Source organism: Lolium rigidum, unplaced genomic scaffold (genome assembly GCF_022539505.1).
Source record: "Lolium rigidum isolate FL_2022 unplaced genomic scaffold, APGP_CSIRO_Lrig_0.1 contig_46222_1, whole genome shotgun sequence".
In the NCBI taxonomy this organism is placed as follows: Eukaryota; Viridiplantae; Streptophyta; class Magnoliopsida; order Poales; family Poaceae; genus Lolium; species Lolium rigidum.
Window position 1 is genome coordinate 69,982 of NW_025900642.1, and position 10,281 is coordinate 80,262.

The window sequence follows — 10,281 nt, forward strand, 5'->3', positions numbered from 1 at the left end:
AAACAGAAAAAAAATCGCGTAATGGGCCGACCAGGCCGGCCCATACCGCACGCGGGGGTGTGCGGCGCGCGGTAAGTGCCGACCTGGTCGGTGTATAGGTTTTCCCGCCCATGCCCAGCTGTACTCTCATTGCCAAGACACCACCACCACTCTCGCTGGCCACCATTTATACAACAGTCCGGTAGACACGCGGCCAGACAAAAGAATCTCCACTTCATCGCTCCACCCAAGGACACGGCATTTATTCCTCTCAACCAGCCCATATCTAACTATATACGAGCACCGGTTGCTGTATAATCTTTCATCACTAGAATAATGAAGAAAACCGAGGGAATGGTTGTACTCACATGCTCATGACCCGCTACAAAAACCACTTGATAATTGTCAAGTTTACCTTCCTCGCCAATTGACTGACACTTCACTACAACCATCTCAACACGTAAATTCGAGAACTAATCTCTCCAAATCAAGGGGTAACTAAATTAAGCAGTACGAGCAGTGATAGTGGTTTGCACGTACTGTTGGCTTCAAGAGGCCCAACGAAGCCAACCGTACAGTCCAAGCAGGAACAAGCGAGGGAGCGAGCAACATGGCCTCCACTAACTGCTGTCTGTTGCTCAACCAACCTCCAGATTAAAAAACCAGAAAACAATATGCGGAGAAACAGCAAAAAAAAAAGATAAATTATATTGCTTCTCCCATGGCAAGATCTACGAATCTAATGAATGTAGAATAGCAGTTGATGTTCAGATGGGAAGAAGGGTCATGGTTCTGAGCTCTAGATCCACCTGAATGCTAGTACACAAGAGAAACCAGATTTTGTTTGCTAATTTATTTTAATTCCAGCACCGAGACTCACAATCATCTCCATTTCTCAATACCAAAGCAGAACAAACAAGAAACAAAGCATCATGCTGCTTGATGAACTTGCCATGCAAATGCAAGATGTAAATTCAAAGAATAACAAATATCTCTTGTTCATCATGATATTAAGGTACAACAAATCTCTCTCTTTACTTTACAACAACAAAGATCCCAACAAGGCAGGCCGATACAAGAGCGGCGGCAGCAGCAGCAGCAACCAAAGCAACTAACAAATATACTGATATAGCAGTCGTACCGCCTTTACTGAAGAACACAAGACGAGGAGAACCAGCAGCTTATTATTCCTTTACTTAACTCTGACGGACGGATCGGCGGCGGTCGCGCGCTTAGCCGCGGCAGCGCGTGATGCGGGAGCAGCCGCGGCGGTAGGGGTTGGCCTGGCCGCCGGGGCGGCAGTTGTAGTAGCTGGCTCCGCGGCGGCTGCAGGGCACCTGGTTCCGCCTGAGCGCGCCGTAGCTGATGTAGCCCCGGCCCTGCAGGAAGCGGCGGTGCGACTCGGCGGACGCGGAGCCGAGCTCGCCCTCCGCGTCGTCGTCGCCGTCCGTGTCGGCGTCGGCGCCGCACTCGCCGACGGTGCCCCTGCACTCCCCGCGGGTGGAGCTGGAGAGGAGGCCGTGGAGCTGCATGTGGTGGTCCCCGCCGGCGAGGGAGGTGGCGGAGAGCGCGGAGCAGGTGAGCGCCAGGAGGAGGAGCAGGGCGAGGGCCTTAGCGCCGGCCATGGCGCGGCGGCGGCGGGGAGGGGCGGAGGGAATGAACGCGCGTGGGGGAGCGTACAGCGAGGCGCTAGCTGTCCTGGTGTGAGAGCTGTGGGGGAATGGAGAGAGAGATAAGTGATGGTGGGAAGCAGAGGTGTTGAAGAGGCCGCTGGAGGTGGGGCTAAATAAAAAAGCGGTCCCAGCCTCGATTCTCAAACAAGGACGCGGAGGAGAGGGAAGGAAAACTAGAGCAGCGCGGCCGCGTTAAAGATGGAGGTGCAGAACAACTGGCCACAACTCATGAGGGAGGAGGCGTGTAGCCAAAGACTATGGCCATGTGCGGCGCCGGCCATGGGATGAGCGTAACAGCAGTGGCATTATCGTCCAGGTGTCTGGAACTAATCAATAAGTTTATCTGCGAAGCTTGCTGGATGATTAAATTGAACTAAGTAGAATGGGACAAGGGTCGTGACGAGTGAGAACATGGAGGGTCGTGGGGGTGGTGACTGGCGCCAGCTTTTCAGGTGGGTTTACTGTCCAATTTGGCCCTTCACAGACATTTAGAATTTCTATTTTATAATTTTAAAAAATTAAAATCAAATTTCTAGAGATAGCCAATGATGCATACTACAATGGTGTAAAATCTTAACACAAACTACGTTATATTCTAATCTACCCAAAAATAATAAATTCTGCCAAAATTTATAGTGAATATTACAAGTTTCAAGACTATTATTTTTGTTAGATTTTGTCAATTTCTTTTAGCGTATAATACAAATCTATGTGCATTGAATTGTCTACAGTGTTGTAGCATACATCATTGGCTACCTCTACGATTTTGTTTCAGATTATTTTAAAACTTTGAAATACGAATTTTACGTCCTTCAAAATAAAGAGCTACATGTAGCTCAGTCTCCAAAACATCACGCTCAATTAGACTCCAATACTTCTGAGTAAATAGATATACTAAAATGTGTCTAGATTTAGCTACATTTATTATAGACCGGAGGGACCACTAACTCTTCAGCAAGTGGAGTTTCAATTCGTATATGCATTTAATTATGAAAATATGTTAAAAACATACTCCCTCCGTTTCTAGATATAAGGTGCATAGTTTATGGCACAGAAACTAAGAAATGCATGTCGAGGAAAAAATACACAAGGTTTCGGCGGGATTGATCCTAGGCTAGGAAAAAATACACTATGTTAAAAACAATATACTTAAAGTATTTTAAAATGTTAAAGGATTATGGGTAGGAAACTTGCAAGAACATTCGAACACTGAAAATAACGTGAAAAAAGAATATTACAATGGCATGAGTAGAAAATCCAAAAAATATTCTTGTGAATATTATTTTTAGAGTATTGAAAGAAATTTAACTCGAATCATAAAAATTTCTTATTTTCCTTAAACTTTGGTTTTTGTTCGAGATATTTTGTATATAGCTCTTGATATAATTCCTTAATCATTTTCATCTTCTTACAGACATTCACAATAATTTTGGTTGTGCAAACCAAAAGGAATAGTGGTTTTGAGGGCGCACAAGTATAAAATTGACTGAATTTCGTTATGAAAAATACGTAAAAGACCATATTTCAAAATGTGTAAGAAATTCACAGGAACATCCAGACATTCTATTATCGCACACAAAATATCGTGAATATTACTGCGTCCTGTGTAAAGAAAAAAAAAACATCTCGATAATAGTATTTTTGGAGTAGTGAATTATTTTTAAATCAGCCCACAATTTTTTTCCTAAAATCCAGTTTTTCCTATTCTTTTATATGTAGTTCCTGATACAATTCCTTATTTATTTTTTCATTCTGTAGACCTTCTGAATAATTTTGGCGTGTAGGCCAAAAGGGATGGTCGTTCTTGGGATGTACCAAGTCTCAAATTAAGTGGATTTAACTTTCCCCAGCATTTTTTCTGTTCCATTTTAAATGTTATTTAGATATCTCTATACCTTTAACGTATTTAATCAAATTGTTATATGACACATACTTTTTTTAATGGGAAAACTGTGTCCTCGAGCCTGACGTATGCATTTCTTTTCTCATAGTAGTACTCCTACTGACTTTCGTCTCCAGTAAGGAATAAATTTGTTTTGTCAAAATCTCTAAAGTGAGTAGCATTCGTCGTTGCCAAATAAACCCCTTTTTAAGATGGGATAAGATGCTCAATAAGGCATGATGTTGGGTACGATGATAGTTTACTCATAGTAACGCAAGCGAGTCTTATAAAAAAAACTCTTTGCGGTTTGATGAAAACAGAATATGTATATATTTTTTTGTGTTTTGGAAACTTGCTCAAACTTAAGTAAATGATTGGTTGGAACTTTCCTTGCGAGTTACCTTAGCTCGCTTTTCCTCATTTCATATCTTAGAGATATATTTTACTAGTTTGAAACTTGTCATAAAAAGGTTATTCCCTTAGCTCGCTTTTTCTCATTTCATATCTTAGAGATATATTTTACTAGTTTGAAACTTGTCATAAAAAGGTTATTCCCTTAATTAGCTCGCTTTTTCTCATTTCATATCTTAGAGATATATTTTACTAGTTTGAAACTTGTCATAAAAAGGTTATTCCCCTTCTACCTTTACTTTATTTTGATTTGAATCCTTTGTTTATTCAGAATTTTAGTTAATGACAAAATTCTAGAATTCTTTCTTGTATTTTCATAACTCATGAAATGCCGAGCAGCTGGCACAAATTCCCCCAATTTGCGATCTACCATATGATTTGTAATGTAAATAGGTATATGTGAATTTCCATGGATTATAAGTCATAGAATGTTCAAATGTACGCTAGCCGGTTCCTTGAAAAGGTCTTCCCATAAAATAAACCTCCGTTTACCATTTTAGGGTTAAAACATGACTATTTCAGATACCCCTTAGAGCACCTATTCTGGCCGAATTTTTGCCACGCCATCTCGATTCTACAAAATCTTCCTCGTATTCCACAGCACAACCGTTATTCTGATCGATTTCAGACAATCGCAACAAAAAGATAGAGGAAATAGCCGCAACAATTGGAGCGGAGGGTCGAGCTCGTACCATGCGACCATGGTAAGGTCCACATGCATGTTTGCCGCTTGAGGTGAGGAGTGAGGCTCTGGAATACAATTACGGCGGCTGAGGGGGAGCTCTCGAACCGCACGCCCGAGAAGGGGGTAGGTGTCATGCGTGAGGGGGGCATGCATGCATGTTGCTCTTTTTCTACCGTGGCCTGTTCTTGTTCCTCTATCTCAGCCAGAGATGTGTGATGGGCGACCGGATCACGCCCAATCTACATGAGGAAGGGCGGTCCCTCGACCGGAGTGGACGAGGGGAAATGTGGGAATGGGGACGATGGGATGAGGAGATGGAGGGGAAATGGAGAAAAAGTAGAGGAACTAAATTTCCTATGACACGTGGATCCTACATATAAAAGTAACATTTTTTCCTTTTTTGCGGTACATGTCCTCCCTAATTCGTGCAATACCATAAAGTTGCATTACGGTGTACCATAAACATATTTTAGTAGTAGACAATATTTTATGGAATCTACTAGTTATGTCATTGCGTGTACCACAAAAGGCCAAAACATTTTGCAACATTGTGAGGTTTCCTCATCCAACTTTCACATTTCAACATACGTACTCACATGTATTATCTATATTTATATTTATATCTGTATCTATATCTATCTATATTAATCGAAGAATTCCGAGACTTAGTACAACATCTATATCTATATATCGACGCGGATTTTCTACCTAGGTGGCTAGCTGTGCATAGGCTTAGGATCGTCCGATATTGTCTCAGGATTCGTGTTGCCGTTGAAGTCCGTTAGCTGTAACCGTCAGTGACTTTGAAAATAAAAACAACGATATCCCTTTCACACTATGCAAGCTGTCAAGGTGGAGCCCTCCATCGTGCGATCGTCAGAAGGCCCAGGAGCTCGGCGTGCGCGTCCCCTCCTCCATGCAAAGATCCATTCAGTTCCTACTCTACCTTCCAAGAAAAATTCACTGGACAATTCTTTTCTACGCTAATACACTGATCCATTCAAGATTCAAACACAAATTAGAGGCTCATGCTGTTATGCATGTATATTCAGTGTTAACAAAAAATTGATTAAGAACATTTCGAAGAGTCCTGTCCTTATACATTAAACACCAGACTGAGGAAGAAATGGACGTTGACCCATTCACTAAATTTTTGGACTGAAGATCGAGGCGGTGCTCGATACGGTGCTGCCACTTCTCTTCTTCCTCCCCGGCTCGCTGGTCCGCACGGCCTCCCGGCGACAGAGGCCCTCGTCATACGCGGCCACTCGGAAGCTGCTCGGAAGTGGCCGAATGGCCGGAAGCAGGCGCGCGGGGAGTAGACGTGACCATTGCGCCGCTCCAGGAGGGCTGAGCCGCGCCTCCGCCTACGATCGATCCGCGGCTGTCACAACTCACAATTCGTACTGTCGTAGCATCAACACTCCAGAACAGCTTTTATGGGAAGAGAGGTTACAATCCTCAAATATTTGCAGAAGAAAAATCAAAAATAAAAGAAGATCACGAACTGAAGAAGGATGAGAAAAAATGTTGGAAGGATTGGGTGAGACACCACGCCCTGCCTCCCGTCTGAGCTACGGGATGGAGCTCTGGTGGCCATGACGCCATGGCACGAGCTGCAGGAGGAGACTAGACTAAGAACACACAACACCTAAAAAGGATTTGTTTTCAATCTTTTTGTAGGATAAAAATGTTTCCATGTTCTCTCCGCAGAAAATAAGGAAAGAACAAAAGTTAGATCCACAACCAAAATAGATGGAAACCAAATATCTGATATTTCTCAACAATTAGCAAAACAGGAAGGATCATCCGTGAAATTGACCCAAACTTTCTGCAAAATCAGGGGAGGCAAGAAATCCATGTCCAGAAACAAGTAGGCGAACAACCGTCGACGGCAGACGGGGCACACAGTTGACGGAGCACCTCCAACTCGGCCCCAGATTCTCCCCCACCGATGGGCTGAGCGCCACCCACCCCAATTGCCGGCCGGCGCCACCAGCTTCCCCGACTAGTACGCGGGGCAAACAAAGATCAATTCCTCAAGAACATTTGTGCAGAAAAAGTCAGATTTTATAAAAGATACAGATGGGGGAAATATCAAATCCTCAATTAATAATCTGAAATCATAATCCCGTAAAAGATTTTCCTCTAGATCGGCAACATTCTTCTGGATCTAATGCAACGCGAACACAAAAATGATCATTAAAAAAACCAGGCTTTCTATTTCCATAATTCAGTAAAAAATGTTATTGCAACATTTGATATTCCAAACCAAGACCTACAGAATAAACACGCTGCAACCATCTGGGCATGAAAATCAGTGTGTCATAGTACTGAATTCTACCATGTTTTTCTTCTTAAGTAAATCAGCTTTCTAGTGGCAGATTCTCAACCGTGATTAAATAAGCAACAAAGATCAAACAAACATCAAATAACAACCAAGCACAAGCAAGTATTGGAATAATTCGAGCAGGGAAAATCACCACAAGAGTAACGGATTTACCACAAAATTATGCTAGGCAACAATATATACAAGAACACCTACGCACCCATCAGATGCTTCTTGAGTAAAATTTGCTAAGCTTTGGAAGACAACCAAAAAAAAGTGAGACACTGCATACACAAGAACAAGAGAACAAGGCAAGACCGCACCATGGTTAACCAATGTGACCTGGGTTACGGATCCTGGAGGCGGGCTTCAAATTTTCCATTCACTTGAAACAAAGAGGACATGCACCTATTGAAGCCATGGATATGCAAGAACGTCTATGGGAAAAGAGTAGGAACAGAGGGACTTTTTTACTAATCAAGAAACAAGGATCACGACCCTTCCCAATCTTTCATAAAATACACTGAAACATTGCACTCATATCTCCAGCCGACAAACCAAATCTTTGGGCAATATGATATGCAATGGATTTGTGCAAGTAATCAGGATTAGTACAACCCATTACTCCTCACCTGCCTCCCTCCGGAAATAAAATCTTTAAGCCGGGCGGCACCCAGGATGAAGCTCCCCTGCCGCGCCTTGCGGCCACCAGAAACTCGTCAAGAAACAGAGCTCAGCGGCGGGTGGAAGAAACACAGTTCGAAATTAGAAATTTGTTGAGCAACAATAGAACAAGAAACAAAGATGAACTCACTCCCTCCAAAATTGATTTCTTGGACGAGGCAAAAGAACAAAAAAAAAAAAAAGGCTAGCTCAGACACATCTCAATGGTCTGGTCCTAGCAGCACCATGACTCTAATAAGAAAAAACTAGAAATAGGGAATAAAGAGATTGGATATTGCAGTCAAGAGTCGAAGTACTAGCCTCCAGGCTATGAGAGAAAAGGGGTACAGGAAAAAGGGGATCTGCATCTTCGTAAATCTTGATTCCAACAAAACAAATCAAGAGACTCCAGAAAAAATAGGACGAATGGATCTGGATGACTGATTCGTACAAAAACAAATCCTTGGTGAAGGATCTGGATCTTTGTAAAATCTTGATTCCAACAAAAAATCATCAGACTCAAGAAAAAAAAAGTAAGAACGGATCTGGATTTGCTGTGGGCGGTTGATGCAGGCCAGTACGATGCACAAGGAAGGTGGGGTGGGGGGGCACACGGTGGGAATTGTGGCTGACGGCGACGCCATGGGAGCCCAGCTCCGGCTAGGGACGAATTCGACGAGCACCGTGTGGACGGGCGAGGATGCAGGCGGCGAAGCTTTTGGCTCGCGGCAGGGCAGGGAAGATGGTGCTGGCCTCCCACCTACCCCGGGGCACCGACGACTGAACGTGAGCGCGAGAGGGCTCTCCACGGTCGGCGCGTGGTGGATAAGACGCCAGCTTTCGGCGCAAGGTCGAGGGGGACGCCGGCGGCTGGTGGGATCGAAAGTTGGTCCGCCGTGCGGGGTGTGGGAAAGCGTGGAGAGAGAACCGTGCAAAAGGATGGATGTGAGGGTCGTGTGGCCGTGCGGCGGAGGGCGGGCTGGCTGGCGTACGCGCGCGGCGTCTGCAGGAGGAACCTGAGGAAGGGGACGGGGGCACGGCCGCACGGGGCTATGGTGGGGATTTGGTCGGGCTGAAGGAGATATGTGCGGACTGCGGGGTGTGGTGGCGTCGTGGGGTTACTAACGACGTTAACTTGCCATGTTGTATGAAAACCGTCCATAGGGATGATGAGTGGTTAGATGGGCATGCGTAGCTACCCTCCATGATAGCTGGCTATTTCCCATCTATATATATCTATATCTATATCTATATCTATACCTATATCTATATCTATATCTATATTAATCCAAGACGAGGCCATAAAGTACTTATTTTTCATGTGTAGATTTACCAAATCCATATGGTTAGCCATTCAAATAGGTTCTACCTTATACCCACCACGAAACATTACGAATATATACATCAACTGGTTTAATGGTGTGGATCCTAGGTTTACGTTACTTATTAGGGTAGGAACGATTGCCGTTATTTGGTCGCTTTGACTATGTAGAAATGACAAAGTTTTTAACAATTAAAAATACTTCTCTTTTGCACGTTATCTACTGATGCACAGCTACACTACGTTTGTGGTTGCATGTACAGTGTGTGGAGCATCACGGTCTTTTTATGGAGGTGTCTGCACGATTAGAGGACACAATGGTTTTTTTTTTCAACATGGATTGCATCATGATATGCGGATTGGCCCTCCTTCGCCTTAGGTTGTTTTTTGCTTTCACACTCCATTTTTTGGGTTGTAACTCGTGGATTGGCTCATCTTAATTGTGCAGAAACCGTTAACTTTTAAGTAATTAAGGGCCTTGTCAAAAAATCTGTATTAATCTATGACTACGTGCTAAGCGCTCATCAGGGCATGTACAACGCAAGACGCTTATACAGACGCTTAAGGAAAAATTAAAAAAGGTTTTAATGCTTAGCATCCGCGCAAGAGCCTGTGCCTCCAGCGCTAAAAGCTACGGATCGACGCTTGCAAGATTAAAGGAAAAGAGCTAGCGCCCCAGCCGTACAACGCCAGGACACCAAGCGCTCGTAAAAACTTAACAGATTCTGCGCCGAGATATTAGCAAAATTAGCGACCGTATGAGCGCCGGACTCTGCGGAAATCAAGTGGAGAAAAAACGAATTGTTAAGCGCCCGACGTCCTGTTTTGCGTCGACGCAAAGAAAATTCCTGAGATCGACCCGGAATCAGCCAAAACGGCCGGGATAGAGATCCTAGCGTCCCCTCTAAACGCCCGCGTTGTACATGCCCTCACACTTGCAATTTCAGAAGGCGCACGCTGTCCGTCGGTCGCCCGACAAGCGGTCTGAAAATCGGTTGTGATTTGTACCGTTGGATCGCGATCTTGCGGTTAACAATCAGTTCATCGTCCCTGACGCGGTCTGCTCGCTTTTCTGCTGTTCCGCTGTGTCAACACACGTTACTTCCTCCCTGCTGCGCTGCATGCTATGTCGCTTTCCTACCTCTGAGCTAAAACGGGTGAAGGCAGTACTATATTTTGGTCATCTCACTAGAGCCTACCACGTGTAGCTGTTGGGTTGCTAGAGTAGAAATAATCCAACAAAAAGTTAGGTGTTTACCACAATAATTAGCAATGATTTTAACAAAAATCAACAGATATTGTTACAACAAATCACCAATATGTTTATAATAATAGTTA

General features: G+C 44.0%; 1 protein-coding gene across 1 annotated transcript; it reads right to left on the reverse strand.

The window, feature by feature from the left end:
- Window positions 1-955: 955 nt before the first annotated feature.
- Window positions 956-1,826, reverse strand: LOC124681543 (rapid alkalinization factor-like). The gene has a single exon (XM_047216444.1). It carries the CDS (start codon window positions 1,602-1,604, stop codon window positions 1,212-1,214), a length of 393 nt encoding a protein of 130 aa, XP_047072400.1. The 5' UTR covers window positions 1,605-1,826; the 3' UTR covers window positions 956-1,211.
- Window positions 1,827-10,281: the final 8,455 nt, after the last annotated feature.